The sequence below is a fragment of the Clavelina lepadiformis genome, chromosome 7, assembly GCF_947623445.1.
Source record: "Clavelina lepadiformis chromosome 7, kaClaLepa1.1, whole genome shotgun sequence".
In the NCBI taxonomy this organism is placed as follows: domain Eukaryota; kingdom Metazoa; phylum Chordata; class Ascidiacea; order Aplousobranchia; family Clavelinidae; genus Clavelina; species Clavelina lepadiformis.
Window position 1 is genome coordinate 17,107,641 of NC_135246.1, and position 20,348 is coordinate 17,127,988.

At 36.6% G+C, this 20,348-nt stretch overlaps 3 protein-coding genes across 3 annotated transcripts; 1 reads left to right on the plus strand and 2 right to left on the minus strand.

Annotated features, from left to right (window-relative positions):
* Nucleotides 1-80: 80 nt before the first annotated feature.
* LOC143466082 (cytochrome P450 2B1-like) lies at nucleotides 81-5,321 on the minus strand. The gene is made up of 9 exons (XM_076964689.1): nucleotides 3,046-5,321; nucleotides 2,701-2,846; nucleotides 2,507-2,609; nucleotides 2,282-2,391; nucleotides 1,627-1,745; nucleotides 1,420-1,538; nucleotides 1,177-1,321; nucleotides 634-797; nucleotides 81-552 (listed from the first exon to the last, which is right to left on the minus strand). The coding sequence occupies exons 1-9, from the start codon at nucleotides 3,349-3,351 to the stop codon at nucleotides 241-243; spliced, it is 1,524 nt and encodes a 507-aa protein (XP_076820804.1). The 5' UTR covers nucleotides 3,352-5,321; the 3' UTR covers nucleotides 81-240.
* A 1,999-nt stretch (nucleotides 5,322-7,320) lies between these two features.
* LOC143466087 (cytochrome P450 2B1-like) lies at nucleotides 7,321-11,630 on the plus strand. Its single transcript, XM_076964693.1, has 9 exons — nucleotides 7,321-7,659; nucleotides 7,864-8,009; nucleotides 8,096-8,198; nucleotides 8,307-8,416; nucleotides 8,949-9,067; nucleotides 9,670-9,788; nucleotides 9,865-10,009; nucleotides 10,804-10,964; nucleotides 11,075-11,630. The coding sequence occupies exons 1-9, from the start codon at nucleotides 7,372-7,374 to the stop codon at nucleotides 11,384-11,386; spliced, it is 1,503 nt and encodes a 500-aa protein (XP_076820808.1). The 5' UTR covers nucleotides 7,321-7,371; the 3' UTR covers nucleotides 11,387-11,630.
* Nucleotides 11,631-13,887: 2,257 nt separating this feature from the next.
* Nucleotides 13,888-18,577, minus strand: LOC143466086 (cytochrome P450 2B1-like). The gene is made up of 9 exons (XM_076964692.1): nucleotides 18,233-18,577; nucleotides 17,930-18,075; nucleotides 17,599-17,701; nucleotides 17,409-17,518; nucleotides 17,084-17,202; nucleotides 16,432-16,550; nucleotides 15,541-15,685; nucleotides 15,242-15,405; nucleotides 13,888-15,122 (listed from the first exon to the last, which is right to left on the minus strand). Exons 1-9 carry the CDS (start codon nucleotides 18,518-18,520, stop codon nucleotides 14,811-14,813), a joined length of 1,506 nt encoding a protein of 501 aa, XP_076820807.1. The 5' UTR covers nucleotides 18,521-18,577; the 3' UTR covers nucleotides 13,888-14,810.
* Nucleotides 18,578-20,348: the final 1,771 nt, after the last annotated feature.

Consider the following 20,348-nt stretch of genomic DNA (forward strand, 5'->3'; position numbering starts at 1 on the left):
AGATATTGAAATTGATCTTGATTCCATTTTAGTGAGCGTGATACCTTTGTACTATTGGTCTATACTCGAATGACGATGTCTTACACACGAAATCATGAACATTTTTATTTATGGAACGTCATAAGCTTTATGGTAAAATGTGAAATTGATTTCAATGTTGCGATAGATTCCATCCAGTTATGTAGTGATGGTAGACTAAGGGTATACTTATGTACACTTTACAACGCTTTATTTTACAATTCAGCGAAATCCAAGAATAATTTTATAGGACTTGGGGCCGTAAACTATACCAAGATGACCTTCCATCATTGACGGAAGATCAGAAGAACCTGGTTTTATGGTAAATTTCTTCAAGATTCCAATAAATACTAAAAATACTTCCATCCTGGCAAGATGTTCACCGGTACACGCACGTGATCCGAGCGAGAAAGGAATGACCTTTGGCGAGTAAAGAAACTTTCCGTCCTGGTCGATATGACGACCTGGGTTGAACTCATGAGGATTTGGCCAAGTGTTTGGATCGAAGTGGGCTGCGTAAATATTCGGCATCACCTAACAGAAAATAAATTATTAAACCTTCATTTAGTGAGAAAGTTTCAAATCGCTTATTTTCTTGTTTTGCTGTTAACTCACATTTGTGCCCTTTGGTAAAGTGAAACCGTACAATTCTGTGTCCTTTGTCGTTTTATGACCGACTGAGTTCGGCACAATGGGACAATATCTCATCAGTTCTTGTATAAAAGCACAGGTGACTGGCATGCTTGATCTATGTGCCATTGTAGGATTGGAACTGCTTCCTTTGAAAAATAAATCACAACACTCACAACAAATAAATTTAATCGTTTTGAGACAAAAGTTAGTTTACAGAGACAAAATCCTCTCACAAATCCACATTTCGAATACATTAAAAACCAATTCTGACATGTTTGGAATGCGTTTTAACTTTGTATGTTTTGTTTGGATTGTTATTGCTGGTTTCAAGCTTCTCAAAACCTATAACAGCTGTACCAACATCAATATAACTATTGGCAAGTTAAAACATCTACTTTCACTCAGCGAGCACGACAGAATATATTCCGAAGATTGTTGAAGTGTGAATTTGTGCAACATGCTACATTCGTAAATAAAACTCGTTTTTAACAGAGCGGTTATAGAAAAACTTTGCATAGCAGATACCTAAAATTTGGTCCACTTCTGCCACAATCTGTTTGTGATACTCCGGATAATTCAACAGTCCCAGAAATAACCAAGCCAATGTAGTGCTTGTGGTCTCAGTTCCCGCTTCAAATAAATCTCGACATGTAACGCGTAGCTGTGTTTCCTGTGATAGGCGATTTTTCGATTTTGGTTGGATGAACTTTTGCAAATTTTACGGAAAACTATAAAACGAAAAAAAAACAAAAACTATATCAAACCCACTGTGAAGTATTTTTTTTCTTGTCCATATTTCTGCTCGTACAGAAACGCATCGATGTAGTCTCTGATGCAATCAGGTTGGAAGTTTTTCTTGTGTTCGTCGATTATTGTTTGCATTGCGTCTGTTGGCGGAGTAACCAAAAAAGTTTGTTTCAGTGTTGTTCTGTGTTGGCCGAGCCTTTTGTGTTCGTTGTATGATACGATGCTTACCTAAAATCGCATGTTCAGTCTTCGTGAACCGTTCTTTCACTGCTTTAAATGGCGGGATGAAGTGAATGTAATCGTGGAAGTGAAACAAAAGTATTAGAAGGCTTTCATCGGCAACATATCTGTACCAAGTAGAGATGGAATAGTTGCAATGTAGTTAACTTGAGTTTAAAATGATTTCAATCTCATTCTTTTTATGGCCTCGCCACCGGAAACAAATACATTTAATCGCCTCAGGAGATCAAAAACCTCGCGCAAGACCACATGTCGATTTAACATGTGTTTTGACATTTTTGCCACTCCATTCACTTCTATAAGTGAGCTATCTGTAGATTTGGATGTGTTTGTGGTCGTTTTAGGCTTCGCAATATCTGATTATGACATCATCTTTAGGAGAACCTTGAATAGGCCTAGATAAAGAGACGACAAATAATCACTGAAAGCTTTAAGCGTGCGAGTGACGTAAGCGCCAAACATGCCAGATTAACCTATTTTGACAGTTGTTCAAGTTTGGATTATAGCGCAACATTCTTTGGGAAGTTAAAGCGATATATCTGCAATGGGTAGTGTAGCTGGTGCCAATCGTTGCCTAGGTTGCTGTTACTCATAGTCATATGGTACAAAACATGTCTTAATTAATTAATGGTTCAGGGCTTACTGGTTTTGTAGAAGTTGAAAGATGTGTTTGAGCTGTGGGTCATCGTAGTCAAATCTTCTTCCAAATGCAGTAACGCAAATTACATTGCCGGTCATGTTGTCATAGCCTAACTGTGAAAAAACATTTGGACATTCTTTTAGATAGTTAAATTAATCTGACTTTTAGTTGGTGTTTAATGTTGTAAGAAACTACGGAAACTTGTGACTCTGCTAAAAACGCAATTACCGCGAGGTCGATTGGTTTTCCGACTTTGGTTTCGAGATAATTTGCAAAGTGACACATTTCCTCATTGATGATATTTTCCATTTCTGGCTTTCCCATTCCTAGTCTGGTGATCAGAGTTTGTTGGTATATATCATAATTGAAAATATTTCCTTTTTGTCAAATGAATTAAAAGTTTGTTTACTTTATAAACTTACTTTCTCAAAGTTTTCATGGCAAATCGTTTCTGACTGAGTTGTTTGTCACCGTAATCAGTCAAAACCAAGCCATTGTTACCTAAAATATCTCTCACCAATCTCAATGCTGCACGTCCAGAAAAAATATCACCTTGTTTCACAAAAGCCTGCAGCAAAAAAGCTAGTTTAAAATAACATTTTACGTTCATGCTGTGCATAGGTTATACAGCTTGTGGTTACGATTTTTCACCGTTACTGTTTAAACCAAAGAGAGTCAGAGAAAACAATGAACTGAAAGCAAAACACTAAACGTGGAGTTAGCTTGAAAGTAAATTTTAAACACGATTTAATTGTGTAACAACTTACCGTATTTATGGCATCATAAGTATTAAGAAACACAGTGTCTACACCTGCCATTCTTACTGACATCACTGGTCCGTACTTTTGACCCCAATCGAACAACACTTTCTGTGGATCACCACCCAACCATGGAAGTACACCAATTATTGGAAGTCCTCGCGGACCAGGAGGAAAATTAGGATGAGGCTTTTTCCACCATTGATAAAAAGACACTGCTAGTAAAGCCAAGATGGTCCAAACATTTAAAGCTGAGCAGAATATCCAGCAAACTGTGCTAAAAAGATCTGAGAACATGTCGCACTGAACATGCATCTAAGATTAGTCCAATTTCCTTTGAAGCTTCACATACAAACCATATGCGGTATCACTCTTTTTTTGTTTACTTAACAAACAATTTTGTCGTTTGACATGTTTACACTCTTTGTAAATTTTTAACCCCGCTCTATTAAACTAGTTGAGTGACATAGAAGATATTTAATTCGGGTTGCTCATACTTGGTGATATCAAATAGTAAAACATGGCACCTGCATTACTTACATATAAGCTTAAAAACTGATTTCTGACGCAAATGGTGGCATATTCAAATATAAACCTATGTTTATGACATGTACGTGTTACACAAGCTATAGCCTTTCCTTTCACATGTGCATGAGGCTGTGTTGAACTTTGGTGTATTGCTTGCAAGAGCGCCCAAAAACTTCGTTAACTAACATTACGTTAACCGCATTTACTGTGTAAACTCCTTGCAATGTGGCTTCATTGCTATAGTATGTTTATTCTTGCCTCCTTGTGTGATCTGTGTTCGAGCACTTGCTTGGATTTCGGCACCTTTTGTTTTATCGTTTTCGCATTTATTTTGTGTCGTTGGTCGATGGGTCTGTTTGCTTGTTTTTAGTTTACTGTATACTCAAGTGGCCAGTTTCGTTAATGACCATCTTTTGCGTTCGTATATATTTGCTGTTTTGCACTTTTGTATTATTGTGATTTGTTCTTTTCGTTGTGTGTGCATTTGGTACACTACACTGCTACTACTACATTGGCTTTAATATTGATTAACTGATTGATTGATTAATTTATTAAAAATTAATTGATTAATTATTCTTGTTGCGTGTACCAACGACGCAGTGATTTAGAACTTTGGTATCTGGTATTTTCTAACTAAAGATTTGTGTTTTTATTTAATCAAATATCGTGCCCTATTCGTGTGCTTTTATCTGTTCAATATACCAACACTCACATAGAGACTTTGGTGAAATGGTTCGCCGTAAGAAGCCTGGCTTAAACATCCGCGTTTTACGTAACAAGTACATGCAAAACCTGTGTAACACCTATAATATGCCTTACGGCATACAAATGATAAGCATGAGCTTATGCTTAAATACGCAAGTTTGGCTTGTGATGCAAACCGGTTTTTAAGTTTATATTTCGGTAGAAGGGAGCCATATTATATATACTTGCATACCTTTTGATGTCAACAAATACGGGCACAAATTAAACTTCTGCTATGTGCCGTTCAGTAAGTCGGCTACAGACTAAAACTTCGCTAATCTAATTCATGTAGCTAGTAACTAGTTATACCACATACCACTTTATTATAAGACAAAACTATATAGGCTATGTACTGTTATAACTTGGTGTAATGATGTAAAATGACAATATTACATCGTTTGCACAATTAGGTCCATAGGCTACATATGTATTCTTTAGAAATCCATTGTACGTTTTTAAATGTTTCGTTTGCCATGTTTGAAACAATTCCAGGCAAGGCTTCGAGCTTTGATAACATTTGCCCGAAACTCTCACCTCAGTGACCTGCCTTGTAGTTTTGGTAGCTTTCTGTCTTTCTGCTTGCGATACCACCAATTCCCAATAAACTAGAGTAGAGCTCTCAGTCGCAATCTCGCTGCCTCACAAGCCACTAGGATACATAAAGAGCCATCACTCTTACATATTTTTGATTACATGAGCTTTCTGAAGGCCCTGGACATCGAGAACAAACAGCCGGTGCTATACCTTTAAACCTTAGAGGGGCCTATGATAGAGCACAATACAGTCTTCCCTGCAAACTGTTCCTTATGCTCTTGGCACATGATCCGTATAAACTTAGAGCTTGTCTTAATCCTGAGCTTTAACTTCATCACTGGTCAGCAAAGCAGGCTAGGACGCTTCAAGAATGGAATTTCTTAAGGATCGATCGGTCTTGGATCCCATTTCTTTTCAACATCTATATCCAAAATCTAGCGAACACGATATCGTCCAAGCACAGTGCGTCTACGCGGACGACCTAGCGACGGACTACTTGGCAGGAAGAAAAAACAGTAGAAGAGTGGGGACCTTTTGGCCGGACATGACAACCTTATCGATTTACCTTAAGAAATGGGGACTCAGAAAAATCAAAACTGTGTGGTTAAACTTTTACCTGAACAACAAGGAAGACAAAAGGTGAGCTCATAGCACGCCGGTGCCCTCCCGCCCTGCGCCTTAATATTTTGGGGTGGCCTTGTACAGATCGCTCACATACCTTGAGTCATTATACGCAAAAACCTTATCTCTCTTGATAAGACAGCTGGTGGACTCGGGCCCGAACGCCGGGCCTGCTGCAATACTTTGCACTAAGATACAGTAGATCAGGCCCTAATTTACTCCACTGTTCATTGCTGTATACCTGCCTGATGTCGCACCTACTAAAACAACTTGCACTTTCATATACGGCGTCCTTCGTACTGCGACATTGGACAAATTTACAATCTTTGAGAGCATCCAACCTGCTAGGCTTCGTCGCGAGAGAACTTGTCTTTTCCTTGGTCGTCGAGCGACAGAACCACTCCATCTGCACCGCTCTAATATTCTAGCTCAGCAAATGAACAAGTTTCACAGCTAAAATTGAAACACCATAATAAACAATTTTCACCTGATCATCATGCTGTACAATGCTTTACCCTATTCTTTAAAAGTATTTATTGGTTTGCATATTATAAGCAAGTATAGGCCAGAGAGTATTCAGTGATACCTCTAAAAATATTTCATACCACCACTCCACCAGTTGGAAGCTATTGCATATTAAAACAAATTTTCGACATGATCAGTTCAGTTGTATATTTTTCAACGAAGTTCAAGTATGACCTTATAAGACTTAGTACTGTACATAATTCCAAAACGCCCTTCGGTCAAAGACGGAAAATTGGGAGTGGATGACATACTATAAGCTTGCTGGTTTGGATTGGTTATCGTGCGGGTTTCTTGTAAAACGTATAGTTTGCAGCTGTTATTACTTTTGGGCCAGAAAGCATTGCAGTGAAATAAAATCCTTGGGTCGGATAAAATATTGCGAAGCATGTTTCTAAGCTTGTCTGCTTCTGACTGAAAAATAGGTCGTCGATCGTAGCGAAGGTTTGCCATGTCCTATTTAGTAGGCATTTAATGAGAGCACGTTCCCATTTACAAGATTGTGTTCTTAACACTGATTTTAACCCGACTTCGAGTCTTAATGTTTTGTAAACAATCCTACACAAGTGAATTGTAAAATTCGACCTGTATAAATGGTAAAGTGCAGTCGTTGAATGCCTACTTTACGGGCCAAAGCGAGTCTTCTACACCAATATCATATCTCAGGTAGAAGTAGTATATATATTCAATTTTTCCCCTCTATAAGCTATTCGAAAGAACACTGCAATATGTTCTAGCCAAAAAGCAACAACAGCAAAAAACTACAATATAACCCATACCACACCATGCAAATAATAGGCTAATGCCACTCCTGTATCTTAAAGATTCCCTTTGTAGGTAACCAATCCATATCAATTTCGTTATATGATCGTTGATTAAAACCAAGATAATCAACATAAGTGAGTTTGAAATCTTTAAACTTTTACTCAATGAATAGGGAGGCAAGATTTGTTATTTTAACAAAAAAAATAATGATCAAAATAAACAAGCTCATGAAAAATGGTAAATTGTCTGTAATAAAATTTTGTTTTAATTCCTGCCACGTACTGTTATAGTTGTATGATGTTTATATATTATTGCGTTTCCTTAATTTTTATCCTGTTGGTTTTTCGCCCTCTGCTTGTGATTAAATTGTAAAGTTAAGGCAATTGTGTGATTATTGTAAGTTTGTCTTCCACTTAATGTAAACAAATGTAAGCAACCTAATTAAACTTCTGCTACTTCATTTATCCAGTTTAGTAGAAAAAGGTTAAAATTTAACAAATGATGTGGAAATTCAGCTCGACCAAAGTGCATCTTTAGAAAAAAAGAAAAAGATCGTATCGTGTGATACGTGTGATTGTTCAAGACAGAATTCGACACACTTTGACGCCTTCTCGGTGCGACATGTCGTCATACTATTTCAGAGCAGTTTACTGGATATTCTGCTCAGCTTTAAATGTTTGGACCATCTTGGCTTTACTAACAGTGTCTTTTTATCAATGGTGGAAAAAACCTCACCGCAGTTTTCCTCCTGGTCCGCGTGGACTTCCAATAATTGGTGTACTTCCATGGTTGGGTGGTGATCCACAGAAGGTGTTGTTCGATTGGGGTCAAAAGTACGGACCAGTGATGTCAGTAAGAATGGCAGGTGTAGACACTGTGTTTCTTAATACTTTTGATGCCATAAATACGGTGAGTTGTTACACAATTAAATCGTGTTTAAAGCTTATTTTTTAGCTGGCTGACTTAGAGGTTACTGTCCTGTTTTTGGTTAATATTTTCATTTTCTTTTATTAGCTGTATCGTTTAAATGCTGAAAACTGTGACCAACGTACAGTAACTTAGGAAAAATATTAGCGTCAAACTGCATTTTAGTCTTTTACTCTTTCCGCTCAGGCTTTGGTAAAACAAGGTGATATTTTTTCTGGACGAACAACATTGAAACCGGCAAGCGACATACTTGGAAATAATGGCTTAGTTATGACTGATTATGGGAACAAAATTATCGCTCAAAAACGATTTGCCATGAAAACTTTGAGGAAGTAAGTTCGTACCGTAAATCGAAGATTAAAATATATATGAAAAGGAAAATAACGACTATTATGTCGAACAAATAAACGATCACTAGATTAGGAATGGGAAAAAAAGAAATGGAAAATATCATCAATGAGGAAATGTGTCACTTTGCAAGTTATCTCGAAACCAACGTTGGAAAACCTATCGACCTCGCGGTAATTGACTTTTCAGAAGAATACGTCACCATGTTTGTTTACGTTTACGGAAAAGTTAAATTAATTATTTATCTGAAATATGCCCAATAGTATCGTTTTCGTTCACAGGTGAACTATAACAATATGACTGCCAATGTCATTTGCGTTACTGCATTTGGAAGAAGATTTGACTACGACGACCCGCAGTTCAAGAACATATTTCAACTTTTACAAAACCAGTAAGCTTTTAACCTTTAATCAAAGGATGTTTGGTTGTATTGTGTGAGTAATGACAATCTGTGCAGCGATTTGCATCAGCAGTGTTCACACATAGCAAATACAATTAACCACTTTAAGAGACCAAAATTGTATCGCAAAACCCACACTAGAACGATCTTCGAATAGATTTGGGCATCCTGGCCTGTTTTGCGCTCCTTTTACTTTGCGATTTTAAAGTTTTCTTGTTAAATTGAAAGTCATTTTATATATGACTGTTCTGGATGATGATCTTCATCAAGCTTTGTAAAGCTTAAAATAAATTTTCCAATTTTATGTAGTGCTTAAAACTATGCTGTGAAGCGACCGACAATGATGTCAGAATGCATTTTATACCATAGAAAATTACATTCAACTGTGAATTTCTGCAACATTTATTTCTCGTAAAGAGATTAATATTGCATTTGTTATCGGGTGAAAAAGCAATATAAAAAACCTGAATGCTTTGAAATGTCAAATTCAACTAAACGAAATGTTATTTCAAACACGTTACAGTTATGTTGCCGATGAAAGTTTTCTCATACTTCTGTTTTTCTTCTACAATTACCTTCATTTTATTCCACCATTCAAGGGAGTGAAAGAAAGATTTACAAACACTGAACACGCCATCTTAAGTAAGTGTTTGTATTACTTAATGCACCTTTGGGTCGGTGGAAAGGTTATATAGGGGATGCACGAATGGTATGATGAACTCTAGATGACTTTATTTTAATCAATTATAAAAGATTAATTACATAAACATGATTTTTTGCTTGATTTGACATTTTGCCAATGTATTTACAGTGGTCTAAATCAGCAAGCTAGACAAAGTTTGAAATGGGATACTGAAATAGCTTAATCGTTGAAAAACGTGAATCGTCATAATATGATCATGCTTATCCACAATAATAAGTGTTGCATGGCCAAATGTATTATGCATACTGCATAACACGCAAATGAAGGTTTCTGCTGCAAAAGTAGTGCAAGACAGCATAAAGTTTAAGAAGCTTATAACGATTTGACGAAAGATTTGTTATAGTACAGTATAAGCAACGACTCTGTATTACCACCCGCAAATATTACAAATCAAACGAAAAGGTTCAAATGTTTTATGTGTAATGGTTTACGGACTAGGTTGGGAGCCACTGTGCTAAAACAAAAGATTTGATGATGACAAATTCTAGTAAGTTATAATTCTAAGATATATAACTTATGTTTGTTGTTACTACGCCAACAGATGCAATGCAAACGTTGATAGAAGAACACAAGAAGAACTTTCAACCTGATTGCATCAGAGACTACATCGATGCGTTTCTGTACGAGCAGAAATATGGAAAAGAAAAGGAATACTTCACAGTGGGTTTGACTTATTTTCATTCACCATAAAGTTGCAAAGGTACATTTTACTGAAGTCAAAAATCTTCTTTTACAGGACAAGCAGCTAAGCATTACATGTCGTGATTTATTTGAAGCTGGGACTGATACCTCAAGTAGTACATTGGCTTGGTTATTTCTGGGATTGTTGAATTATCCGGAGTATCAGGAAAAGATTGTTGCAGAAGTGGACGAAGTCTTAGGTATCTGCTACATTGAATGCTTACATAAACCAGTTAAAAACGAGTTGATATTTTAAAAAATTTTCGGCTTGTGATACTCACAAAAAATAGATTTTATTAGCTTTCAGAGAGAGGTGCATTTTGCACAAATTTACTATTCAACAATTGAAGTAATATTTCAGGCGGGGCGTCAAACACTTAAAACTAAGATCTCTATGTTTTTGTTGGACGTCCTACGTAGGGCTTTAAAAAACCTATTTAGACCTATCAGACGGCACCAAGTTTGGTGTTTTTTCTAGTCTGGGAATTACCCTAGCAGTTGGCGTGATTCAATGTCCCGGGTCGCGTGCAGAATTAGGCTAAAAATTAGCATGAGAGTAGCTAAAATTAGGTTTTTTAGGCCACAAATTCTAGTGATTATTTTGCGCCTCTGTTAAAAAATTTGAATCATGGTTTTTTGATGGCATTTAATGGAAGGCTTGACCAAATCATACTAAATTGACATGCAAAATTTCAGAGAGCCCCGTGCAGGATTTTTCGAGCAATCAGTCTTTTAGTAAATTCACTGTATATAGTAAAACAAACAAAGATTTTATGACATTTTTTGGTGTTTAACGCCTGATTTATTTCATGATTATATGTAATGTAATGTAATGTAATGTAATGAATGTTGTTTGTGCATGGCTACTCACGGTGGTGCAGCTTAGCGACATAAAACGTTTTAAAGGTTGTTGAAATATAATTTTGAGAATCAGTTGTTGTCATTTAGAGCGATTAAAACTATTTATTGCGTTTTCTTAATCAGTCTTTTATAGGAAGCTCGGATCCTACAATGGCTCACAGATCGAACATGCCAATCACCTGTGCCTATATACAGGAGGTGATGAGATATTGTCCCATTGTACCGAACTCAGTTACTCATAAAACAACAAAGGACACTAACTTATACGGCTTCACTTTACCAAAGGGGACAAACGTGAGTAACCAACACGAAAAAGCAGAGCAACTGGTGTTTATTATTGTGTTGCACTGATGGTAATGGCTTGTGGTTAGCAAGTTAAAGCTTAAGATTTTATTTTTTGTCAGGTGCAGCCCAACATCTACGCAGCCCACTTCGATCCACTTACGTGGCAAAACCCACGACAGTTCAACCCAGGTCGTCATATCGACCAAGACGGAAAGTTTCTTTATTCGTCAAAAGTCATTCCTTTCTCGCTCGGATCACGGGCGTGTACTGGTGAACATCTTGCCAGGATGGAAGTGTTCTTGTTATTTGTGGGAATTCTGAAGAGATTTACTGTAGCGTCAGGTTCTGCTGATCTTCCGTCAATGATGGAGGGCCATCTTGGAATATTTTACAGTCCCAAGTCGTACAAAATAATTCTTGAACGTCGTTGACCATAAATAATTCTAAAATAAGGCCTACTAGGAAACGACACATACATGCAAACACACAGGATAGCTGTATGGCTGTGCTACTGGATTTGATGAAACAATGTCGTTGTTATCATTTGAAAAACAATTAACCGTGGAAACTATACTACGACTGCCCTGTGTGACTTGCTTCGATTGAAACATTCCTTGAACTTGCATGCTTAACGAATTTTCAATAAAGTCAACGCAGTGGGCCTATTATTTCAAATACTTGTTGACTATAGTGATTAGTATATCAGTTTATGTTATAACCTGCTAGAATTAGGTCATATTAACAGTTGCAAAATAGAATTGATTTTATCAGTTGACTTTAGAAACAAGACGACAAACCAAACGCAATTTACAACGACTTTCATGGGGCTGCTCTAGAAAATACAAATAACCGTCAACTGACCTAAAAACTTTAAATTTATGTCACGAGTCGAACACATACAATTCAATCAATCAATCAATCAATCAATCATTCATTCATTTTAGTTTTCGTTAAAAGCGCGTTGGGGACAAAGAATCAAGCCAGTTGTTACTAATACGCGCCAATGAACAGAAAAAAGTGACAAAGCCGAAAAGGCTTAAAACGTGCTCAAGAGAAATAACATTAATATTTGCTGGTAACAACTAGCACGGCCACTAAACCTATACTTAGTTAAATCTACAAAACATAAGTCGAAAAAGCTAAAATTAAGCAGACGAGCAGGTGGTGTGTTCAAGCAACTGATGAATGAAAATTGCTTCAATGCTGTTCATCAGTGGATGGGAAAAGAAACCCCATCCCAGGCAAGAGCCCGGTTTCTAGTGGCAATAGCACTAAGAAAGGGCATTGTTGATTACCCCGAGTTTGTACAGCAATAATGCACACCAATGATAATCTTTGGAAGATGTGATGACAATACTGCTCGTTGCAAGATGGAAACTTCTCTTGTACATCGACAATGATGTACGGAAAAGATGCCAATGCTGTCCAATAGATGGTAGTGTTGAAAGTCAGGGTTTGGAGCAGGCGTAAATGTTAAATTACTCCAGCTCCAGCTCCGGAGATCTCTTTTATCATAAATTAGCTCCAGCTCTAGATACGGAGCTCATTGATACCACTGCTCCGGCTCCAGCTCCGGCTCCATTACGTCAAGAACTGAGGTTTAAGGATGAACGTTCAATTTGGAATATCTAGCGTTTCAAAATAATCAAAAACAAAACAACACAATCAATGAACACAAAACATTTCATTTACCATCGGTTGCAGCTATGAACACGTGACTGCTCTGCTGTCAAATCCCCAGCAACGTGGTTAGTTATAAAAGGTGGCGCCAGAGAGGCAACAATTCTTAATTTTGTGAAGGGTTGCTGTTAAATTATGTGAATTCAGCCAATAGTAGTAGCATAGCATCTCATGAAATACATCGGAGACGGAGCTATTTTTCAAACAACTTGCTCCAGCTCAATTTGAATTTCTCGTAGAGCTCCGGCTCCAGCTCTGTTGAAAATGCACCACCCCGGGGCTCCGCCTCGAAAGCCCTGCTGAAAGGTTACCCCCTTGGTCCGAAGCTGAAGACTTGAGTGGCGCTGGTGTTGACGTTTCAATCCCGTAACTGGTTTCAGTCTTTTATTTTGAAAATTTGAAAAAACGATCTGCAATATTTGCAGTAAATATCCGAAATAGTTTTGTAATGAGTGTTGAAAATTTACAAGTTAATAAATAAACAGACTGACGTGTAATTTTCTTAATCCGATTCAAAATCTCCAACACCATCATCGTATCAAAGTGCTTTATCAAAAGGTACTTGCCGTACACATGCTGGATTAATTAATTATTGATCGACGCATGGTTATACGTCATGAGTCGATTAAAATCGGTTTTGAAGATAGTTAGGCTTATGTGGCCTTTTTAGGTTTGAGCAGAGCTGTATGCAAGTATTAATTTTATAACTCGAGTACAACTAACAGGCCAGGTGATAAGTAACAAGTACTCAACATAAGTAAACGTGTACTTAATTGTAGTATGAAAATTACAGAAAAAATATTAATTTTTTTGTAACTGGTAGGCCGAAAGGTCTCTCTATAATTGTGGGTCTAGCATTAGTTTGAAATATTAACTTAACTTATAATCAATGTTCCCTCTAATTTTTCACGAGTCTGAGCAAACGCACTAACTTCCTGAGCGGTCCCTTGGACCACTGTGAGCAACATCAGACGAGCCACGTGCGCACTGTGGCCATTATTATGCGTTTATTTTATTTTCAATTCAGGTTGGATTTTTTTCTTGTGCGCGGAGACCGTGTCAGCAGTGCGCATTTGCGCACGCGCGCAGCTTAGAGGGAACATTGCTTATAATGGTATTGTATATTTTGTTGGGTTCTCAATTCTTATCTAATCTGATCCGACTTCATTAAGCTTTCAAAAGGGGTTGCGTGTCAAGTTCAGAAATACTGTACACGCTTCTATTGATGCAGGTGAGAAGATAATAAAGAAACAAATAAAAACAATTATGTGGCACATAAACGAATCGACAAAAGAGAATTCTTGCGGACTAGATCGCGATATATTGTTGTTAGCCAATCAGAAGACTACAAACAAATTACTGCTTTGATTTAAAATTTGCTCATTAATTAAATATTCTAACGTCTTAATTCCTTCACATACAACAGCTCTAAATCAATTAAAATGTTGTGAAACAAGATCCACAGCGCATGCAATAAAACTTCATTTTTTTGGGTAGAGAAAAATACATTCCATCAAAACAGCAAACTCACATATCAAGTCGGACGTCATTTTTTAGGTAGACGCGAAACAGCGTCTATGCAGTAACAAATTAGCTATAAAATTGAAAAGTTAATCAAGTATACCCATATAGGCTACCGGGAAGTTTCAGGGAGATTACATATCTGCATAAATATGTTATCTGTTTTCAAGTGACAGTAGTCTTACGTTATCAGACCGATAAGCAGACTACCGTTTCTTGAGATAAAGATTTTCTTGGTTTGGCTCAACCTGTCATGACAGCGCACAGTCATTGTGTGTAGACTGCAATCACAATCCTACACTTTGTCCACATCAAGTAGCCCATCATGTTAAAATATACAATTTGGCTCAAACTTCATTGAAGTGTCATTTCATTACTGCTTCTGCGAGATCTGCAGCGCACTGTGTTTTGATTATCTTACCCCCCTCAAGGTATGCACAAAATGTAGATTCAATTGTTTTTGTAACAAAGCAACTACCGGTACTGTAAAAATGTTCAACTGGCTTTTACCGTAAACACCAGATTTATCGATGCAACAAGAAATCACACAAATTGTTTTACATTGAAAGAGCACAACCGTAACTGACACACCAGACACACAATTTCGAGTATATGTCATTATAGAACGGCGTAGCATTGTCGATAGCACAGATTTCAGCGAAGCTCAAGTCTCACTTTGTAGGGTTTGGGGCCGTAGAAAATTCCAAGATTTCCGTTGCGAATAGTTGGAAGAGTTGAACAACCGGAAGTGATTGTAAATCTCTGCAATATTCCCACAAATATTAAGAAAATCTCAGTTCTGGCAAGACTTTCACCTATGCAGCCGCGCCCCCCCATTCCAAACGGAATGACTTTCGGTGAGTAAACAAACTTTCCCCTCTCATCGATATGACGATCTGGACTGAACGTATGGGGACTTGGCCAAATAACTGGATCAAATCCAGCAGCGTATATATTCGGTGTCACCTCAAGAAAAAAAGGAATAGTATTGGCTTTCTATGCCAGTAAATGGTAAAATCTCCTGTAAAGATTGTTTTCTACTACTGTATCAGATGATATGGGTATTTTATTGTTTGCTGACTTACTGCTGTTCCCTTTGGCAATGTGAAGCCGTACAAAGTGGTGTCTTGTGTCGTTTTGTGAGTAAGCGCATTCGGTATAATTGTGCAATATCTCATCACTTCTTGTATGAAAGCACAAGTTACTGGCATGTCAGGTCTATAGGCCATGGAAGGCACAGTGCCATTGCCTTTAAATATAATATTTTAACGTCGTTTTGATACTAGATTTCGGAGCACAATACAGCTCGACAAACTGGTACGGCGTGGAAAAAATCATATAGAAAAGAATTTGAATTTAAAAAAATATGGCAAGGGTTGTCAACCTAACACTTTGTCCACTTCCGCCATCACCTTCCTGTGATAATCGGGATAGTTCAACAGACCAAGAAAGAGCCAACCCAAAGTAAGACTTGTAGTTTCTGTTCCTGCTACGAATATATCACGAAGCGAAACGCATAGTTGATCGTCCTGTGTAAAAGATATGTCAGGCTATCAAAGATGAAAAACCCAAAGAGATGACTTTGTGGAAAATCTGAAAAAAAAACAATTATACACTTGCTCCTATGTAAATTAAAGCTGGTGTTGAAAAAAATTTAATTTTTTTTGTGTTTTTGTCAACTGATAATACAATTTTCCCAAAATAATCATTTTCAAACTAAATCTTAACATTGCTGCCACGTTTTACTTCCGAACTTAAATACAGTAGAAGTTGCTTATAGTCACAGCTAAAGCAACCTCTGAAAAAGAATCACCAAAATAAACGAATGTCATTATAGGCGAAGGAAATTGGCACTCTAAGTAGTGATTATAGTTGAATCAGCTACAGTATAACAGTACAATACCAATTTAGGTAATTAATCTGATAACTACTAACACCAGCCTGATAATCGGCCGGAGTTACTGTTAAGAAGTTGAAATCCATGCATCAATCGTAAAAATACAGTTATGAGTATATATGACAAAGAATGGAATGCAACACCATATAAAAATTGTATCTTGAAGTCATTTTTTATGATAAAATAATTTTTTTTGCAGACATAGGGAATGACAAATATTTTTGATGGAAAATACTTTTTGGAAAGTATTTTGGTTTTAAATAGAAGAGACATATTTGAGAAAATCTTTTAAAACGTTTAATTTTGTTCTTACTTAACGTGCTTACTGCCCTGTCTTGATTGACAGGGCAGTATTGAAATATTATCACAAAATTTTACCGTGAAGAAATCTTTTTCTTTTCCATATTTCTGCTCGTACAGAAACGCATCGATGTAGTCACTGATGCAATCAGCTTGGAAGTTTCTTTTGTGTTCCTCTATAATTGGCTTGATCACATCTGAATCAAGGCAAATGTCAACAGTTTTACTGAATTTTTCATAATGCGCCTGAATCAAGAACATTTTCTTTATACGATTTCGATTTCATCAGAAGATATTTCCAAAATTTTCAGTGTACTAATTTTATCATATGTTCTTCAGAACGTCATTCAAGCTGAGTGATTACTTCCATAACTTGTGGTAATTTCATAATTAACAGTAACAAGCAAACAAATCATCTCCAAGATATTAATATTTCAGCCGGTCATGGCCAAAGAAACCCCATTTCCGGGTGGTTAAAGCACTGGCCGGGTAATCATTAGATCCAGGTTCATATCCCACACCAGGGAGATTTCGAAACAAGCTCTCTCACCACCACCCAGGCTAAAATACCTAGGTTAAGGAATGCCTACCAGACATAATGCAGGAGGCAAAAGGCAATCGAGAGAGAAGAACTGGCCGTCCTGCTCTCATTAGTGTCGATGGCCCAGGGTAATGAAAACCTCAACTTCACATCCCCTGATGCTTGAAATCAGGTATGAGACTCACCTACCGGCAATTGTGTTTTCACGCTTAGCATAGCTTTGATGAACTCCTCTGAATGGTGGTATGTAACGTAAGTATTTGTAGAAGTACATGAGGAGGATAAGCAAGTTTTCGTCTTCTGTGAATCTGTAGTAAGTGAACAAGTTCTTGGATTGAACATAACCTTAAGATAGCAGAAATTATTTATAACGATACCATCCATCGCCATGACCCAGGCAGGTTAATTTTACGACACTCACCACAAGTAGCAAATCACTTAACAGGAAACGACCAGAATTGGAAAACATAAACCGTAGAATTAGCTTAAGTATATGTTAGAGCAAACAACTTACAATTTTGTTAAAAGTTCAAAAATTCGTTTAAACTTCGGATCATCGTAATCATATCTGTGTCCAAATGTCATTACGCAGATGACGTTGCCAATCATATTGTCATAATCTGACTACAAATGTTAAAAAGTGTGATGACAACATTCTAAAGCACACTTAAGATGAAACACATTTTCATCTTTTCGTAAATTACCTGGAGATCTACAGGTTTTCCAAGCTTGCTCTTTAGATAATTTGCAAAGTGACATACTTCCTCATTGACAATATTCTCCATTTTTTGTTTCCCCATACCTAACCTATTTTTCAATCCAGTTACTGACCATTAGAAAGTTTGTACTTTGGTTATACCATAATCTAGTTTATGGCATAATGAATATGAATAAACATTTCCATTACGCATGCAAACATCTATTTCCACCCTTCATAATTTTACAGATATTTCTGGTGCTGTGTTGAACATGACTTTTGTCTTATTTATACAAAAGTCTTATTATTAAAATACTTAGATATTCTATATATCATACTTTTTCAAAGTTTGCATTGCAAATTTTCTTTGGTTGCGCATTTTGTCATCAAAATCTACAAAGACAACACCGTTGTTCCCTAACACATCATTAAATAGTTCCATTGTTGTTTTCCCAGAAAAGTTGTCTCCTTGTTTGACAAATGCCTGCAAGTAAGCACACTTTATGTGCATTGCTAGTCCTTTATCTTTATAAAGGCTCTAGAGGTTGTTATATCGCAAAGTTACCAATTAAATCTCCTTCAATACCTCTTCTATTTACTCAATATCTATATACGAGTATTTTATTTTATAATTCTCTTACCGCATTTATAGCATCGTACGTATTGAGAAACACAGTGTCTACACCCGCCATTCTTACTGACAAGACTGGACCATATTTTTGACCCCAATCGAAAAACACTTTTTGTGGATTTCCACCCAACCACGGAAGCACACCAAGTATTGGAACTCCACGCGGACCAGGAGGAAAATTAGGATGAGGTTTTTTCCACCATTGATAAAAGGACACTATGGCTAGAGCTAGGATAGTCCAAACATTGAAAATTGAACACAATGTGCTATAAAGTAGGAATACCGGACTCGAATTCATGATACTTCTATAAGATATGATATATATGTATATATATTTCTTTATACATATCACATATTTCACCTAAAACAAAAATAACATATTAAATATATATACATTATCTTCCTCTAGCAAGAATAGGTAAATTGATTAAAATATAAAAAGCAGTAACACTGTTGTGTTAGCCTACTATAGTAATATTGATAAGGCTGGTTTCATGTCTACTATAGAAGTGACATCAGGCTTAAAAATATGATTTTCAAGCACAAGCTTTAATATTGTTATAAAAGATTATTTTTTAATAATTAACTGATCCGTTCCAAAAATGCTACCTTGTTTCAGCATTTCATGACCGATTACTTAACGTATTTTACAGAAGCAAGATCTTACGTTTAACAACTAATGAGCAAATTTTTAGACAAAAAACGACTTGCTCATTGGCTAACAGCAAGATGCTGCAAGTTAATTATACTGTTAATGTACAATTTATAATATAATTGTTGTATTTCTGTATTCAGCAAAACATTTATATGTTTGTTTCTTTAAGCTCTCTTACTAGCTGACTGAACTCAATCAGTTCATTCAGTAAGCAGTTTCTTTACATGTTTGTCAAGCTATTTAATTTTCTAAGACGTTGTTAAATTATGTTTGGTATCCAGTTGTTAATCTATTAATGTAAACGTAAGCCTTGATTATATTATAAATAACATAACCTTATACCAGTTTCAACAACTGTGAACTTTCAAGTGTCTATATTAAGCTGGCTCATGTTTAGAAGTTTCTAGACTGAAATAGCTCCGGCATCTGTGAATAGAAGATCAGATGGGGTCATTCTATTTTATGTTTGTGCAATGTGCAGCTATGTTTTGCACAAAGAATAAACGAGAGAATAAACATCTCATTAATTAGACATTTATAGCAATGTTGCGTTGAATCATATGTTATAGCAGTACTGTTCAATAAAACAATTAACTTTTATAGCAACAGACACACCAATATGGCAACAGCCTGCCAATATTCGGTTTAAAACCTAAGTTGCGTGCTAAGATAATGTGTTGAATATAAATTTTAGAATGCTCTAAACCAGATAGATAGAAATTAACTTAGGTTGTATTTTTTTGCCGTTCCGTCATTGGGAGTATTTGATGAACAATGTTATTAGGTGGTTTGTATCCAGACTGGAGAAAGTGGTGTGTGCAGCTCGCCGGCTTTTAAGTAAAAGTTAAACAAACGTAAAATCGCTTGCCAGATATCTTTGTAGACAGTATCATTTTTATTCTTACGTTATCTCTTCCTTCCTCGCACACATAGCCTAGCTGCGGCGAGGTGCTTTGCACTTTACCTTGGTCAGCAGTGAAAATGTTAACGTGCTGACGAAAGGCTTCTGTAACAACTGTTTGCTCACAAATGTGCTGACTGTATTATTCCAGCTTTGAATAACACGTCCCTCCAAATATTATGCACGGAACAAAGTCCAATCACAATATGGGTTGTTCATGTATCGATTCAGGTAGATTTTCCGGCAATGAACATTTTTATGTTAACTAAGCTATATAGGCTTATAGTTTTTATCAGCTGCAATTTCTAAACGGGGTTTTACTTTTCAATATAAACATAGGTTATTTAACGATGCCACTTTTCATCCATATCAATTATGGTTTCTGCACTGCCAATGACAACACTGACATACAGGCATTCGTTCTTTACCTTGTGGGGACAGTTTTTATATACCACATAAGCCATAAGGCATACACGAAAAACAGATTTTTCATATAATTTGCTGTGAAACTCCATAGTTTTGAAAATCGTTTTAAAATTTTTTTAAGTTTACTTGCCGAAAATCTCGTCA

What these genes read in the sequence shown, in the direction of transcription:
- LOC143466082 (XM_076964689.1), bottom strand. Translation starts at nt 3,351, where the DNA reads ATGCATGTTCAGTGCGACATGTTCTCAGATCTTTTTAGCACAGTTTGC. An exon ending in GAAAACCAATCGACCTCGCG is followed by an intron (nt 2,392 to 2,506) that starts GTAATTGCGTTT and finishes GTTTTTTCACAG; the next exon opens with TTAGGCTATGACAACATGAC. An exon ending in AGAAGTGGACCAAATTTTAG is followed by an intron (nt 798 to 1,176) that starts GTATCTGCTATG and finishes TATTTTTCAAAG; the next exon opens with GAAGCAGTTCCAATCCTACA.
- LOC143466087 (XM_076964693.1), top strand. Translation starts at nt 7,372, where the DNA reads ATGTCGTCATACTATTTCAGAGCAGTTTACTGGATATTCTGCTCAGCT. An exon ending in AAGAAAAGGAATACTTCACA is followed by an intron (nt 9,789 to 9,864) that starts GTGGGTTTGACT and finishes CTTCTTTTACAG; the next exon opens with GACAAGCAGCTAAGCATTAC. An exon ending in AGAAGTGGACGAAGTCTTAG is followed by an intron (nt 10,010 to 10,803) that starts GTATCTGCTACA and finishes AGTCTTTTATAG; the next exon opens with GAAGCTCGGATCCTACAATG.
- LOC143466086 (XM_076964692.1), bottom strand. Translation starts at nt 18,520, where the DNA reads ATGAATTCGAGTCCGGTATTCCTACTTTATAGCACATTGTGTTCAATT. An exon ending in CGTACGATGCTATAAATGCG is followed by an intron (nt 18,076 to 18,232) that starts GTAAGAGAATTA and finishes GCTTACTTGCAG; the next exon opens with GCATTTGTCAAACAAGGAGA. An exon ending in GCAATGCAAACTTTGAAAAA is followed by an intron (nt 17,702 to 17,929) that starts GTATGATATATA and finishes ATTGAAAAATAG; the next exon opens with GTTAGGTATGGGGAAACAAA.